The sequence below is a fragment of the Pygoscelis adeliae genome, unplaced genomic scaffold (assembly GCF_000699105.1).
Source record: "Pygoscelis adeliae isolate BGI_AS28 unplaced genomic scaffold, ASM69910v1 Scaffold582, whole genome shotgun sequence".
In the NCBI taxonomy this organism is placed as follows: domain Eukaryota; kingdom Metazoa; phylum Chordata; class Aves; order Sphenisciformes; family Spheniscidae; genus Pygoscelis; species Pygoscelis adeliae.
The window spans coordinates 1046491-1064109 of record NW_008824281.1 but is presented as its reverse complement, the minus strand read 5'-3'; the positions used below and the strand labels follow the sequence as shown (position 1 = coordinate 1064109).

At 39.6% G+C, this 17619-nt stretch overlaps 1 protein-coding gene across 2 annotated transcripts in view; it reads left to right on the top strand.

Annotated features, from left to right (window-relative positions):
• KDM4B (lysine (K)-specific demethylase 4B) overlaps window positions 1-17619 on the top strand; it is an 80641-nt gene that overhangs the window by 18291 nt on the left and 44731 nt on the right. For both annotated transcript variants that reach the window (XM_009318406.1, XM_009318405.1), the window contains exons 5-7: window positions 4405-4454; window positions 7605-7708; window positions 12006-12143. In XM_009318406.1, coding sequence (XP_009316681.1) covers window positions 4405-4454; window positions 7605-7708; window positions 12006-12143 — 292 coding nt within the window. The remainder of the gene's footprint in view (window positions 1-4404; window positions 4455-7604; window positions 7709-12005; window positions 12144-17619) is intronic.

Genomic DNA, 17619 nt, shown 5'->3' with positions numbered 1-17619 from the left:
CTTTGGGGCAAATACCTTCTGGACCCGTCACCCTGATGTCTGGTAATTACAGTCAGAATCAGTTTTGAAGGATACTCAAGAACTCAGAAAATTATGTGGAAGTAGAGATCAGAAATGCTGGAATTAGGTTTCGTGAAACACGTTTGGAAGCTGAAAGTCTTTCGGGTAGAACAGTAAGTTCCCTATTTGTAGAAGTGATACTTAATCCATTTCAGGGACCTGCTTTTGTTTTGGTAGAAAGAGTAGAAAAAGGTAATTTAAAAGGATCAGTATATTACTTTCAGAGTGTTGACTTCGGAGTAAGATGGCATTTGAGTCATACAGCTATAACTTTTTTTATCTCGAGATTTTTATTTTCCTTGTTCTGTAAATCTTGTGTTCCCTGGCAAAGCAGCAAGACATTATTCATGCTGTAATCCTACAAATTGCTGAGTGTCAGGTTTTCAGGTTGAGCTTGGCCCTTTGTCTTGGTCAACGACTGCAAGGCTGACCCTTGGAAGTACGTACTGAAGGCATTCATCTCTCTGTTTGTTTTCAAGCCCAGTTTCTTGGAAGTTTGATATGTCTTAAAACAGTTGCTGGTTTAGCACTATTTATGTAACTTCGCTTTTATTGGGGAACCAGGTTGAACCAGAAGGGTACAGATTCTGCACTTGAAGCAGTGGCTCAAGGGCAGCTTTTTTGGCACTGTTGTGTTTTCTGTCGGCTGTTGTAGATGTTTTCTCTGAAGCAGAAGTAGTCTATAAAAGGACAGTTCTTAAGCAGGGCTGTTAAAATATTTATGTTCCCACCACCACTTCCCTTTAGTTTAGGTTGTTTGGGGCAGTGGAAAATCCTTGTGCCATCTTTGCTGTGGTTAAAAGGAAGTGTCTGCTCAAGGCTGGATCAAAGTTAGTCCTGCTCTACTCCTAATTCAGTTTTCACCAGGCAGAGGGATGTCATGAAACTGCTTCTGTCCACAGGGGTGAAGCATCAGACAGTTCTCAGTTCAAATCAAAATCTTTCATGGATACCGTAGTCCATTTTGACCAATTGATATCAAAGTGGTGTTTTGCTTGTTCTGAGGTTTTTTCTTCTCTTCCCTTGTCTTTGTGGAATGCATTTGTGCTATGATCTGGGGGGGACAGAGAAGGGAAGCTGCTTTACGTGCATTTTGATTTTTTTTTTCTTTTCCATTTTTTAAGATTTTGATAGGGTGGGTTTTGGTTTTGGTATTTTTCCAGAGAAAACCTACTACATTGAGTATTTGGGCTGGCGTACTAAAGGAAAAAGAACCATGCTGTTTGATGAAAGAAGTATTCATAGTGATGCATATAGGAAAGGAAATTATTGGGTACGCTTTACCATGCATAATCTTGTCAGTTGTCTCTGGAATTAAAGATATTTTGCTGTCAATCTGAGCCCCAGCCTGTGGGTGCAAGAGGGATGGTAACAAATCGTACTGAATGACAGTATTTTGTCAGGTCCCTCAGTCAAGGATTTTTGTCCCCAACAAGTCCCTGGCCATATTTCATAGTGAAAGCAGGAGGATGGTACCATAAGGTCGTACACAAAAGCCAGCCCTTTGTGGATGTTTATATGCTCAATAACAGTACACCTTTGATTGCAGCAATTTCTAATCTTTTCATGTCGCCTCCATTGTTATTCTACCTTGTAATCAATCATTTTATGTCTAGATTGAGCTAGCTAGCTCAATCTGTGCAATACTTGCAGAAGCCTTCTGTTTCTGTTACTGGTTTTAAATAGCAGCCCAAATTCTTTCTTTATTGCCTATCTTTATGTAAATCAGTCAGATTTGGGAGCGTAACTTAAAGCAGAATTTGACCTGCTTTTAATTCTCTTCTGCAGTTAATTTTGTGAATGCCTAAGAATAAATGTCTAAGGATGTATAAGTTCTGCTTCCTAAAAGACTGGCCCGAACAAAAAAGTTAATTTCTAAAACTGGAGTTGGCTATTACCAAGAGGCTGTTCTGTGGTAGGGTGTTCTGATTTGTATGTTGTTACATATAGTTCTTTTTTATAAACTGGAAATTCCTCCTCTCTTGCTGGTTTCTATCCAAGCAAGTCCTTTTTCTTTGTCTCTCCATGGACCGTTCTCTAAAGCTCAGCTTGGCTTTTTGCAGTCTGCAGTTTCCGATAACACAATAACCATGTTCCAATGTATTAAACTTTTAACATCCTCAAGATTCAATTAATCTTATCTTTACAACTCCCAATTACAGGCACTAATTAAGTGAAGGTTGCATTGTAGACTGGGGATATTACATTAATCATCGGCAGCCTTGTAGCCATAAATTAGTTCTTTCCCAATCCTTCAGCATTTTTCCCAGAAGGAATGGAATGTCTCATTTCCCTGTTTTAAGGGACATTAATCCCACAAAGGAGCTTTGGATCGGGATTAGTTTTATCACATTTATGTAAGTGATGAATGGTCTTTGTAAAATGAAAGCTACTAGCTTTGTCCCAGACAAATGAATTGTTTGATAATTATGCAATTTAAGGCACTGTCAAACTTTGGTCAGAGGGTGTTTGGAGCCCATTGCTATATTTATTATTTTACAAGATTAGGTGCTACATAGTGTTTTCCCTTAGATTTTTTTAAGCCGTCAGTTTAAATCGGCTTAATGTCTAAATCTTGAAGCATCCTGTGTATGATTTCTGTCCTTTGTTATCCTTTCTAACCTGCCAGACCACAATAGGTAAATTTTGGTTTGGTACAAAAGCAATACGGGATATGATGTCTATCTGTTTCTCCTTACGTTGTAGATAAACTTTAGACTTGAAAATTGAGAAGGTGAGCAAAGGGACTGGCTGAAAGTCCTCTAAAATCAGGTGTATTTTGAGAGATCCTATCATAAGTAGAGCAATACTGTTTACCTGTTGTTGAGATCGTGCGGTTGCCTGCTACAATATCCTGTTTTCAGCTTGTATAATGAGACATGATGGTTTTGACATCTTTATTGGAAATAACAAAAATAATGCATTTTTTATTACTCATATTGAACAAAAGTTATAGCTGGTAATAAATGTCATTCTCACAAATGTAAATTTTCAAAAGTCTCTGTTACGAAAAATGGTATGAGAGCCACATTTAATTTGATGCAGTATGTAAACAATAATCTACAAAATTCCATTGGCATTAAGATGCGTGTCATCACATTAAACATGTCTAAGTGTATCATGGTATTTAGTTACCTCGTTATAACCTGAACCCATAAAATCTTCGTTGCCTGATTTTGCTTCTGTGAATACTGAGGTAGTATGGCTTCAAAGCAGTAAGGTAACTAACAACTTTTGGGGAAGAAAACCAACCATTCGAAACTTTCCTGATTTTTTTAAAATAAACATCACACACAGCACTTTCTGCAACTATTAGTAGCTTTTTTGCAATTTTTTCCAAGTTGTTTCTAATGACTGCATTGCATTAAAGCACACTGAAGTGTCCAAATTGCCTGTAAAAAACCAGAAATTTCTTCTTCTTAACTTTCTGAAGCGGACTGAGCACATACGCAGCAGTCATCAGCGGTTGCACACACAAATGAGCTCAGTGGAAGGCTTCTGAGTGGTAGGAATGAACGGTCTTCGTTTTTCTATAGCCTAGCGTATTATCTCTTCACATGGCAAAACTGGTTTAGAAGTAGGACTCTGTTGCTGTTTTCCAGTGGTCACAGCAGAATATCGCAGTTAGGCTTGTGTGTGACTTTAGGCAGTTGATTGTTTTTCCAGAACTATGTCCAATACTTTGCACTTGTGGAAGAAAAACCCATTTCAATCAAATTCTTTTGCACTCTTTTTACCCCTAATCATACAAAACTGTCTTTAAAAAGTGTAGGAGTTGTTCCGTATACCCTTTGAATAAAACAAAAAAGGTTTGCACGGAGTTTTCTTTGGAAAAATTTATCTTCATTCGCTGTAGCTATGCCAATGTGCACAGACCCTCCTTCACACCTTCTCAGCCCATCCAAAATTTCTTGCCTGTTAATCTTTAGCACAGCCTCATGGTTTTATTTTGCAGATATCTTTCCAGTGGAAAACACCTGCTGTTCCCTGTGCTGATTTATTTCTGTTTTTTCCGGTGCTGTATCATCACTTTGCCTTCTTCGTTCTCCTTCTACCTTGTGAAGTCCTGTGATGCCGTTTAAAAAAAATAGCAGGAAAATAACACACATCATATAACATGTCTCAGGGCTTTTATTAAAACACTGGCTTTCTTCCATGTGTTATAATTATGTGTTACTGATACCTTCCAGACTTCTAAAATCTTGGTTTTATTTCCAGACATTAATTGTAGGTGTGGTATGCTAAAAGTTATGACCACATTTGTTTCTAGCCTTTTTCCTTCGCTGTTTTCAGGTTATAGTGTGATTTTAATTTTTTTTTTCTTTTGTGTTAACTTTCTCCTAGGTATGCCATACCTCCAGAACATGGCAAGAGATTGGAACGCCTGGCGAAAGGTAAGCTTTGCTTCCTCCTGTGTTTGGAAAAACACATGGGTGTGTTCTCAGTGAAAACTGAAACATCCCAGGGCAGAATCCTACCCTTGATTTTTAAACGGATTGATAAAGAATTGACATTGAACTAGCTGTTATAGTTTACTCTTGCAAGAGCTGCTAGTTGAACCTGCTGCATTGGTATAATAGCTTCAGAGTCAGAAAACTTGTCAGTGAATTTTCCTACCAGTGCAACTGTTTTCTCAAAGCCTCGGTCTTCTGACACACTGTGACCCTAACTAAAATTGATAGAAAAAACCTTGAATTTTGAGGCATTGAGACCAAACGCTTCCATGTCTGGGAAATGGGTCTAATAAGAGACCCATCATTCATCCCTGCGTGTAATATGAGGTTTGTCACAGTGAGGTGAGAACTGTTGCTCCAGTTGTGTGGAGTGCAGCCTGGGGGGACTTCCTGATACCCCCATACACACGTCCTGCAGGGAAAAAGGGTGGTAGGAACTGTTCTTTCTTCCTACACTATAAATGTTACATATACAGTATTAGTATTGATTGCTTTCAGTCAAGTAGGAAAGTGCTTACAAATTCAGCAACAGCATTCACGGAGAATAGCTAGTGGGGTTCTCAGTTCGGTCTATAATGATACACACTGTATTTGGTCGCTTTCCTTTTATTCCAGCCTCATCCTCCTTTATCTTTTCAGTACAATAAAGACCATCTTTAAAAAAAGGGGGGGGTGGGGATAAAGAGCAGGGCTAGCTCGAGCTGTGATAAACTTCCACATCGCGCCAGGCTGTCTGTAAATTTTTGACCTTACAAAGCACCAGCCTCAGCTGCTGAAAACCTCGGGTATGAGTTCTTGCCTGACTACCTGCCAAGGTCGTCCAGTAAGCAGCCGCCTGCCCCCACCACGAGCAGCAAGCACAGACTTCAGCGTCCTGTCCTTGGCATTTTTGCTGATTTCCAGTTGGTAATGCTGGAAGCTTCAGGGAAGATGTCTGACTGCAGTATATATTTTTTTTAATTTGTTGATATTGTGTTTGGTTTTTGTTGCTATTTTCGTTCACTTGCAAATGTTCTAAGCACTGCCCAGCTAAAAAAAGCTCCTGTCCCAGAATAATCTACATGTTTCATCTTCAGTGAGGCATACTTTAACGATTTAAATCTGTTGTTGAAGTTAGTGCAGCAGAAGCAGGCAGGAAAATCTGGAAGACTGTATTCTGAGGCAAAATAAAAAAAACGTTCTGATACTGTTTTTCCAGAAAGTAGGCAAATTCATAGTAATGGCATTTCTTGCCGATAGTCTAACATTCTATTGACTGTTTCATACTTGAATAAAAAAGGGGAGGGTGTTGAAGGGAGCAACTGGCTGTGTAGGATAAATGTAGACTAAATGGGTATAAATGTCCTAGGGCATGGTAGTATTTTCCTGTGCACTGAGAGCCATGATCCCTAAATACAAGTAATATTGAAAATTGCTGCTCAGCAATGTTGCATTTCAAAGTTACAGTTCAGTTTAGTCATTTGCCAGGTTTTATAAAAGTTACTTTTTCATCTATTAAAAAGTCAATAAAACCACATGACCTGTGTTCTATAGAATCTGAAATACCGCACCAAAGTCTGACATAAGTAGTACTAAGTCTCTTGCTGTTTGTAACTTATTTTTACTGATGGTCGATTTTTGAGACACATCGATGATGGGCAATGTTTAAACCAGAAGCAAATTATCAATGATCTCGTCTTTATTTTAGTTTTCTGTTGCTTAGTATCTTTTGGAAGTTGGGATGGGTAATGTTTTGAAACTACAATGAAGCAGTATTGCTGCTTGGGCATTCTCCCTGTCCTATGCATCACTGGTCTATGCTATGAAGAAGTTTACTATGGAGAAATGAGTATGCAATTAATATGGAAAATGAATAGCTGAGCTGTAAATGGGCTCACTGGGAGAGCTATGGAGCCCATGGAGAGAATGTTAATGTGTTGCCATGTTATTGGTGCTAATCACTTAAAATGTGCTTCTTTATTAGTAGCTTTAATGAGAGCCACTTAAACTGTGCATTAAAAAGAGGAACTGCAGAGAGGGACGACAGACTGGGTAGCAGACAGTCATAATTTTAATTGAAATGCTTTTAGTACAAAAATGTGAGAAAACCTGGAATCCAGTAATCCCTTTCACTTTCTGCAACCCCTTCCATTATGTCTCATCAATTAGTTTTGTTTCCAGAGCTTGAGTTATTTATTTTCCTAAGTGGCGGTGTTTTTTAATGCCTATAAACACAATTTGTTATTGAATCACCCACTTGGAGTGGAACACGTGGTCTTGAAGAAAATGGTGTTACATTGGTTGAGCTGACATTTCTGGGAGCGAAGTGCCGACATCAAGGGGTTTGTTTGGTTTTTACTACAATTTTAGTATTTTTAATTATTTGTGATTTGTTTTACTAGCTCAGCGTGGATCTTGTAGCTATGGTGGAACTTAACACCTTCATAGTGCTGAGATGTTGTCTGGGTCAGATCATACTGTCTCTGCCAGACTTGCTAGTGACCACTGTGGCCAGTGAACGAGTGTCGCTCCTTCCACTGCCTTGTGATGGATATATTTTGTTTCCTTTCTTTCCTTTGACTGAATATAAACATCTACATGCTTATTTTTTCCCTTTAGGGGGTGGTATGTAGGGCAGATTGGTCTGGAATCTTATGAGTTGTATTACTTTCCCAGGAATAATATAGCTGCCCATCAGAGAAGGTATAAAAAGGACATAGCAGTGTTTGGAGTGGATGGTGCACGCTTGTCACTTTTTCCTTGTCCGTATTCAGCAAAAGGATGGCTCAGGGTTTAGGATACTAGCCAAAACTTGAGACAGACAGGTTCTGTTTCTTAATTTGCTAGGGTTTTACTGAGATTTTGGCCAAGTTGCTTATTCCCAGACATAGAAGACTTAGATGCTCCACATGCAAGTTTTCATCACAAAATTTATCTGATATTTTAAACAATGAGGATGTGCTAATTAGGGACATCTTCAGTTGTATGCCTATTGTTTTGATCTTTATAAAGTATTTAGGCAGGTTTTCATTTTGTCAGCTTGTCTCTGCTTAAGTAAGGATTGGATATAATATCCCTGTAGTGATACTCCTCTTTTTAATGTCTCTACAGGATTTTTTCCAGGAAGCTCTCAGGGATGTGATGCTTTCCTCCGTCACAAGATGACCCTCATTTCACCGTCAATCTTGAAGAAGTATGGCATTCCTTTTGACCGGGTATGTACAAAGGATGCATTGAAGACACTGGCAAGTTGTTGAGGTGCACAAAGCACAGCACCCCTCTTTTAAGGAAACAATTCATTGCAAGCCGCTGGGGAGCAATTTGCTTAATTTCTAAATGTGTTATTATGCTAAACGTACCCTATCGGTTTAAACCAGGTGGCTGCCTGTATATGAGGATTTGTGGTTTGGCTAAGACGCTTTCTGTGAAGAGCTTCTCTTCATAAAAGCTTTCGCTAGAACTAACTTTGTCAATTAGGGAGCCTCTCCAGGTAGAAAGGGGCAAACTGTAATACAGATGCTGTGGCTTATCAATAGGCAGCATAACTCATTGGTAATTCTTGAACGCAGACTTTTTTCCCCTGGATCCGGTATGAACCAAAAACTGGAGTTAGACATGCTGGTTCTCTGTTGTGTAAGTGTTCTTTCTACGCTAAGCCAGTAAGGATCCATGAATCTCTTAAGTCCTCTTATTTGAAATGAAAGGGTCGTGTTTATTTGCTATGATTGTTTTAATATGCTTAGTCTTCTGGCAAGAAGTAAATCTCCTCAGCCAAGCATGCTTACCACGGATTTAGTATCTGTGCAGAATCAAACAGCTACTGCTGCTGTGTGTTACCGGCACACAGAGCCTGTCCTGCCAGCATGTCCTGCCTTTGGATGTGGGAAAAGGAATTGAGTTAGAGGTATCGGGGCTCTTAACTCCGGTGGGAAGTGTCAAAGAATGCCTGATTCAAACTGACTTCATCCTTTCCCATCCCCTTTGCATCATCATTGTAGATGCTATGACCATCTTTCTAAGTAAGAACTCTCGAGTTCTGGTTTGTTTGTTGTTTTTTTTTTTTAAGCATGGTTTTGTTAGAGTTAGTCTACCTGAGACAAAGTATAGCACCTATTCGATGAGCCTGGTGATTCTTTGAGATGGAAGTAAAAGATCTTGGCTCTTTTATAGCATAAAACCTGTGAATTCATTCAATTTACTGCTCCAGAGACTGTTTCATTTTTTCCTAGTGGAAGGCTATGATGAATGAAATTTGAAGTGTGATCATCTGGCTTGTCAGATGCGCTTGCCATCAGTGCAGGGGAGACTTGCACGAAGCAATGTGGTTCAACATCAGTGGCTAGACTTGGCCTAGTTTGCACATGATGGTTGATATTAAATTGTTCATAGAGAGCAACAAACCATTTTTCTTGTAATTCTATCTGTGGAACCTAATTCCCAAGTGTGAAAACACAGTTACCTGCTACACATGGTTGAAAAAAATAATGAAAATACCTAATTGTGGGATCTGAATTTTTTGGTAATGATTTTCACTTTACCAATTTCAGGAAAGTGGATATGTGGATTGGAATATGGGAGGCATCTCAGTTTAATGCATAGAATCCCCTCTGAGAAATTACTTTTGATAGAGGATAAAAGACGTTCTCTATCCCGACCATTTTCAGGAAAGAGTACAAAACCTGTAGCCACTGCAAGCTCCTGAAAAATCTGTCTGACCTTACCTTTATTTATTGGCCTAAACTGTAAAGTTTAAGGATTTCTTCTTATGCTTCTTTCTGCTTCAGTATCAGTTGAATGCTGTGTCTTGCTACTTCTTGCGGTGTTTTCCTTATGAAGCTGTTTCAACCAGAAGCCATAAGTGGTGCAATGATTGGCTGAACAGAGCCTGAAAAGTGTTTACTGCTTATCTAAAGAAGAAGCCGAAAATAGTAATTTTAAAAGTTCTGTTTGTGTGCACTAGCCATTCTAAGCGAAGTTTGCCATGCGATCCTGCAGTGACATCCAGTCCTCCTGCAGGATGGAGGAGAATAAGAAAAATGAATTAATTTCTGCCATTTCATTCAAGCAGCATGTTTAGGCTCTTGGGTCTGACGGAGGTCAGAAAGTGAAGGAAATTCTTGCAGGACTTCAAATGTTTGAATGTTGTAGGTGGGCATATTTTTCTCCAGAATAATAACGTCGCTGTGTGTTTGCTTTTCTATCTGAGGAAAGTGGCGTTGACTAGTAATTATATACTGATTTCTGATCAATAACCAAGCAAAAGTTTGTAAAAAGGCGGTAGAGGAAAACTTTTCTTCCAGGCTTATCCCAAGTCAGCTTTACTGAGCTGTATGGTGATAGGGATGGGATACAAAGTGGTTTAAATATCGGAGTTTCTAATTTATTGCTTGGTAAAAAGTCTTTACCTGCTTAGCGAGGCTTCCCACTATGAATTTCTTGATTCATGACATAAAGGTTTTTTGCAGATTGATGTCTGGTGTCTCCTTCATACTGAGTATATGTAGAAATCTTAATGCTAAGAATCTAGTTTTGTCTCCCTATTTTTTACAAAAAAATAGGAGAGACCAGCGTACACATAGAGGACAATATTACTGTCAAAACCAAACTTTCTTTTTTAAAGCAAGAGGGATTATTAACGTGTTACTTAAATATAATTCCTAATCCTGGTTTACAGAATGTGGGAGGGAAGCGTGTTTTTTATGTTTTTAATGTAAGAAGGAGGAGGAGATTTCTTTAGTCTGAGCAGCCTATATCTGAATACCTCCTGTCCTGAAATAGTAGCTTTTGAAGGAGGATCGCTATTATTCAGAAACAGTGAACATGTGCCATTTTTCCTTAGGAACAGAGATAGGATCCCTTCATCTAAATTCTTGGCAGGTTTCAATGAAGCGAATAGTCACGCATTTATAAATCTCTATAATGGTATTTACTTCTGCAAAAAAAGAAACAGATCAATACTAGAGCTTTTTAATAATTAAAAATGTGTATTTCTGTAATCTCCTATTGATTTCTCCATTTATTCTTCAAGAGCTTGCAGAAGTCAGTAAATTTAGGCTTTCTCCATGAGTGGCAGTTTGTGCTGGCTTTCCTTCAATAGTTATTACTTTTCTGCATGGCCTATCCATCATCTTGAGTGCTTTCTAATTTATTGTAGGGATAATGTTGACAGCAGTGACATGGAGGACATACACTGTGGGCTTGAAATGAAGACACCAGGATGTAGATTTCCTGACAGAAACATAATCTTTCTGTCTTCTGAAGTTAGCAATCTACCACTCTGATTTATGGAGGGGGCTGGATGGGAGGATGCTCTGTGAAGCTGGGTACAGCACCTCTCATCCAGAAATACTGCAGAAGCTTCTTGTATTATCATATCAGCTTTTATTGTCTCTCTTTTTTTTAATTATTCTGCTAATGTTAATAACATCGGCAAGTTTAGGTGTAAGTCCAGCCAAGTGGGTAAATGTTTTAATTTCTGTCTGCTAACGTCTTCTATTTGGACCCATCCTTGTGTTTATAAGTGTAAGTTCTTTGAAATCTCTGTGGGCTCTGAGCTGCTGTGTTGTGAGTTACTGCTGGTGGGAAGGAATCCAAATGGAGTTGCTTGGCATGTGACTGCTATGAAAGGTCTGTCAGCACTTCTGAGTTGGAAAGACAGGGAAGGTCAAATTTTGCCTCTTTCCTAATCCGTAGAAGGGAGGTGCTGTCACATGCTTGCTAAGCTAGAAAGCTGGACTGGAAGGATTGCTCCAAGTGCTCTATATCACTGCCAGTTGCCCTTATGATCTGTGCCATGCTCTAAGAATTAAATTCCTTTTTTCCCCAGTGTCTTCTCCGCATAAGATTTAAAAAGAGGATTTTCTAGAAGCATCACAAATTGATTGGCCTCTGATTGCAGCTGTAATCTGCAGAGTTGTTAAACCGTATATTAATAATCTCCATAATGCTTATTGTTGTTTTAATTTTACTTAAGTAGACAAATGGTGGGCTGTAATTTTTAGGTTGTTTGATTTACGGGTGAACAAATAGGAGTAATGTGAGTAGGGAAATACAGTGAAGGTTGTATGTACTTCAGTAGGACCCTGCAATGCAGAGTGCATGTTAGGAGGGAATTCCAGTTTCCTTGGCTCCACTAGCCAAGGTAGTGGGAGTGTAGATTTGGACTTACCATGAGCTAAAGTGGTCACAATCTAAAGATTCATTGATATTTTGGAATGCAGCAGCCTGAGGCCTTTTTTGTAACTGGAGCCTGTGAGTCTAAAAAGTTCAGATCTTGTGACCCCTTCCATCCATTGTACTGGCTTTTTTCCTTAATAGAAATACTTCAGTATTTCTGCAGTTAACAAGAAATTGTTCTAGGTTTAGCCAAGAGTTGGCAATGACTGTTCTGCCTACCCTCCGGTTGAGAGAGAGTGAGATTTAACCAGTGAATTTTTTTTATAGGTCTCTGTTCTCAAGCTGCTGTGTCAACTGATCTGTGGGGTATCTCTTCCTTTTATTTTTGTTTTTCAGATCACCCAGGAAGCTGGAGAGTTTATGATTACATTTCCTTATGGTTACCATGCTGGCTTCAATCATGGCTTCAACTGTGCTGAGTCTACCAACTTTGCCACTTTGCGATGGATTGACTACGGAAAAATGGCAACCCAAGTAGGTGTCTATTTGGATGAAGGGTTACTTAAAACCACTAGCTCATGAAACACAAAGAGTGGGAGACTTAATCTTAAGAACAAAATGGAAAGTGCCATTGTTTTGACAATGTGCTCTTTCATCGTGCCATGTTGCTGTTTTATGCCTGTTGATAATTTGTGTCATTTTGAGGGCGTAGTAATGACTTTCTCACGTGCCAGATGTTACATACGCCTTGTGAAGAGGTGGTTTTGAGACTAGTAAGTTAGGATTAGTTTTCTGATGCGTCTAAAACTGCATTTCACAGTGAATACGATGCCTGATATAACTGAATACAATTCATTAGGTGCACATTGAAGGGGAAGGAATAAGCTGGAAATACTTTTAAGCTTTAATAAGACTATGGTAATAACCTTCTGAAAATATCTGAATTTCTCTATGCACCGTACAAAAGCTCTCAGTTAAGTCTGAAGAGGAGAGTCGTCCTGGAATGGCTTTGTGTGGCTATTTCTCATTAGGGCAAATTTCTTGTATGTTTTGTTCCTTTTGACAGTTCTAAGTCAGTGACGGTTTTCATGGCATCATGCATGCTGCATTCTCTTGTTTTGAAGTGTGAAGTATAACTGATCAGCTTAACTGATGCAATGGGATCTGTGAATTTTTAAATTAGGGTTCAGTTCCACACAAGTCTTTGGGGAAAGGAGAAATTATTACAATGGGGTAGCAGTTTAAAATTGCCTCAGATGTTCCTTTCCAGAAAGGCAGACTTAGTTTTTGCTCTAGAATAGCATTTATAACATCTCCTTCACTTACTTTTCTTCTATCAACCCAGCTTGACTCTGTAACTTTTGTAATGCATCCTAATGCTTTGTTCTGGGCAAAACCAACTCTGTTCAAAATGGACTGCAAGTACATCTGTGTCTCAATCTGTGGAACAATGTAGTGATGTCCATTTTTCCTTTACAAAGGTTTACATTCTGAGAGTAGCAAAAGGTAGATGATTACTGAATGGCGTCATTCTCATCTCAGCGTTGGGATCCTGGGGTCCTTGACTGCTCCCTTTTTAACCCTCCACCTTCTTGCTGTAATGCCTTTGGCCATTTTTGAGCCAAGCTGAAACTTTGCAGTGCACAGAATTGTATTTGGTAGTGATCAATGTTCTGTGTTAGTCAGCCTGAGTGGCTGCTTTGTGACTAATGTGAGTCACTTTTTTGCTTCTGGAGGCTAGTGCTGTTTCTGGCACTGCGGGCCTCAAGGGATCTTGTAGAATCACAAAAAAACCCCATGCTGTTTCTTTCTATTTTCCTTTTTAATAAGTGAACATCATTAACCCAACTAGAAAAGGAAGATGGTTGTCACCCTACAGGAGCTTTTTTCCTGCTTTTTCCCCCTCTTTGGTATTCTATATCCTCCCTCAGCAACTGCAGGCAGTCTTTGGTTATCCAATGGCACCACACTCGATGTCTGAGAAGTTCATCTCACAGAAAGCAAGCTCAGCCCTTTAGGTTCCTGAAAGGTGAAGTGTCTGTCTTGTTTATTTTTTTTCAGTAATATCCATCCCATAGTTTCAAGGAGTCTGCCACTAGGCATCAAGTTTGGGATCTGAGCTCTCTCCTTTTCTAAAATAAATACATAGATTTTATTATTTCACTTCTGAGATGGCAGTGGTGTAAAAGCATCTTCTGCTAGGCGTGCTAGTGGCAGTGCCGTGAAATATAAAATACATTAACTCGCTGTGCCAGTGGGGTAACACTTCTAAATTGCTAGTAATGGCAACTGAAATGATTCCCATAACAGAAAAATTCTCATGCTGAAAAGTTACGTATTTGCCCTCTCTGGCCCCCACCAATGTTCAAGTAGTGAACCCTACGTTGGTGTTTGTAATCTCTTCATATCCCATCAAGGCTGTAGACCAGACCCTGTGGCAGTAATCGAGGCTCCAGGGCCAGGTGGAGGCTGGGCTGGGAGCCGGACATTTGAATTTGTTTCGGATGGGGAGGGATGGTAAGAAAAACCCAAAACTGTAAGAGGCCTCAAATCAGTGTTAAGTGTCTTAAACTCAAAAATAGCCAAGCAAACTTGGTTTGAAAATTTAAAAAATCGTGTTTGTCTGCTGTGACCTTGTATACCAGGTTTATCTGTAGCAAATGGTCATGGTATTACACCCCAGAAAATGGAGTTTATCATGGAAATTCTGACAGACCCTTAACTACAGCAGTGCCAGCAGGCACCACTCTAATATTAAAAGCAGTTTTGGGTTCAGCCATGTGTTCACAAACAAGTGACATTTGGGAAGTGCAGTTTTAGATTGAGCTTCCATGCTTACATTGTTAAGCAGCGTAGCGTGAAATTACTGAACAAGCAGCATAGAGAGCTCTGAGCAAATCTAGGGAGAGAAAGTTGAAGTGTGGAAGGAGACGCCCAATTTATTTCCATTGCACTCAGTGACACTTGTCTGTTCAGAGATTTCCATTTAATATTGCCTAAACCACACACTGCATACATGTTAATTAACCCTTTGATACCTTACTATCAGGTTCCAGATGAAGTATGAATGCTGTTACACTCTGAGGGCAAAAGGTTTGTTTAAATCTCATTTTAAGTTAAACAGGGACTTAATGAAATATCAGCTGACTGTGTACACTCGAGCTGTCTGCACGTTTGTGGAGAGAGAATTCGTGGGGAGAGACACCCTGGAGTGTGTGATTTTTGGTTAACTACTGCAGGTTTACTAAATTTAAAAACCAGCTATATTGATTTCTGTGCTCTCAGGCACAATTAGATTATCCTTGCCCACATCCAAGCGGGTTGTTTTTTTTTTTTTCTTGTCACATACTCGTTTATAAAAATCTTGGAAACGCTCGACTGGGCGGCACTCTGCAGGTACATACTCTTACTGCACTGAAACCAGCTGGCTGGATGGTGATTCTTCTCCTTTCCCCAGGTTAGCAATACAGCTATCTTGTCCTACCAGTACTCATGAGATTGGTGACAAGGTAAGGTTCAAAATTAGCCAGTTGTAATGTTCTCCTGGACATTATCCTGGGGATGAAATTTGGATTCTGCTCTACTGAGAGCAATATATGTCAATGGCATAGCGTAAGAGAGAGCTCACATAGGAAGGTAATGGCTCACCTCGGAGAAACATAGACAGAGCTGTGCTAATTGCCTGCCAGATGGATGAAATGTTCTGCTAACCGCAGCAGAACCTGCCTAGGCTGTAAGATATACATAATAACTAGACTGAAGTTTAAAGATCAGCTTCTTAGACACTGGTTCTGCTCTAATTGTAGAACAAGCATCAGCATTAGCAAAAAAAAAAAAAAAGCAATGGCTGCAGAGTTGCGTAGGAAATTAATAGTGGGTAAATATGCTCATATCTGTGTAAACTTGTAACCTGGATGAACAGATGCTTAAAAATTCAAGCAGAAATTGGTTTGGTGAATACCCAAGTGACTAAGCTAGCTGTCCTATCGGTTCAAAGCTTTTTGAGAACCTAGTGAGAGGTTTTGGAGTCTCCTTCAGAACTGCTTAGGAGAGGTTGATGTGAAGGAACTGGAAGGGTGTATGTATAATGGGAGCTAGGGTGTGATGCTGGGTTTCGTGTCTTTAGGTGGAAGTTGTAACCACTGCTGACAAGTAGCTTCTTACCATAGGAACATACTGACCAAAACATCTTTATTAACTAAACGTAGGGCCAATACACAGAGATAAATTTGTGTCTTCATCTGTATCAGATGTCTCCGGTATCGTTTGGCGTGTTTAGCGTGTCCCAGGCTCAGGTGGGCAATTTGAGAGCTGAAGGCTTTTGGCACATGGCTTCCCACAAATGCTCAGCAGAACTCTCTGCTTGCATTCTTTAGGTTTTCCCTGGTCTTGTTTCAGCTTTTTAGTTATAGCAAGTGCTTGCCTCTTAAGTCTGATTTGCTGATCCTTCTAACAATTGCTTCTCTAGCCTCAATGCTGAGTGCTGCTACGTGGCAGCCAAAATTCATGTCATCTCTCATGATGTGTATATAAATCCTCAGGACTGATTGCTCTCTGTTCTTAGCAAATGTCAATCTCCTTAGATTCAGAGGAAGGGTATAACATTCTCCTTTACTTCACGTCTTTTAATTATATGGTGGTATACCACTGGGAAATAGATGTTTTGCCTACAGCTGGACACTGTGCGCAGAAGTTCAAGAATTAACAGCTCTATAACTGTTACTCCATTTATTGTCAATGTAAATGTCTCCACCTGTCCTTGAGGAACCTTGTGTTGCAGCTGACTTCTTTCCAGTCAAGGTGACTTTGAGGCCAACCACAGCTTGCCTATTCCACCTAATCTGTGTGAACAGCAGTGGTTGCACAGCACATCTGTCAGTTACTTGTCCGGGGGTGGGAGAGAGACCTTCAGTTAATCTTGGGGCTCCCATAGATAATCCTGGTGTGCTGTCACTAGGTCTTTCCAAATACGTGATGGGAATTCATTTCAGCATTCTTTGCTGTGCTGCATGGGGAGATCAAATACTGGCAGGGAGTGCTTTTTTTAAGATGCAGTCCTATTTGACTAACATGAGTATCAATCTGTCACAGTGTGCAAAGTAAAAAGGGATCCAGAAGAAATGAGATAAAAAGGTTTTTCATAGTGTTGGAGATACTGGCACAATATTTCAGGAGTCAGCTGTAATTTGAATACTCTGCTTTAGACCTTAATGTTACTGATTAAATAATACAGCTGAGCAGGGATGGTTTTGTTTGTATATACTGTAGTTAATGTTTACCCGCATAGGCAGAGCCTAGAAAATCAGGGAGAAATATTTTCCTTTGTACTCCATAGTTGGAGTTCTTCGGTCCTTTGTCTTCCATTAACTCTTTGTCATGTTCCTTTTTCTGTTTGGTTTTTGAAGAAGGCCTGGTGCATGAAAAGCAGTGAATGACAATTTTCATTCCTTACCATCAGGTTTTCTTTTTCTTTTTGTTTTGCTACATGAGCCTGCAGTTCCTTTCTGCATTACTGTTTTGATTCGCTTTCTTTCTGAGAACTCTTGGATGCAGCCATCCAAAGACAGAGGGTCTTACTAGCCGTGTATTTGACTAAACAACCCTCTTAAAGCCAAGTGTTTTAGTAAAGTGTCCTTCCTGAAGTCAAGGTGGCCTGTAAGTCTCCTGGTATTCAAAAAGGCACTTTCAGAGTGTACAATTTTATAAGAAATTCAAGTGCACCTCACAGGTCAGCTTTTCTATTTCTTTTGCAAACTGGACTGGAAATAAGTGGATGGGAGGGGAACAATTTCTTGCACTTCCCTTTATATTAATAGCAGACGCTCCTGGATTATAACGTCTGTCTTACAGCAGTTGACAACATCATACCTTCATTTTCTCTCCTGTTTACTCCAGAGATAGTGCTGGAATTATCTGTCTCAATATAAAATGGGGTCAAGTTGCCCTTCCTTCCCAAATCCTACATTTTATGTTCTGAAATAAGTAGTCTTCGTCTCATCCTGCACGGTAT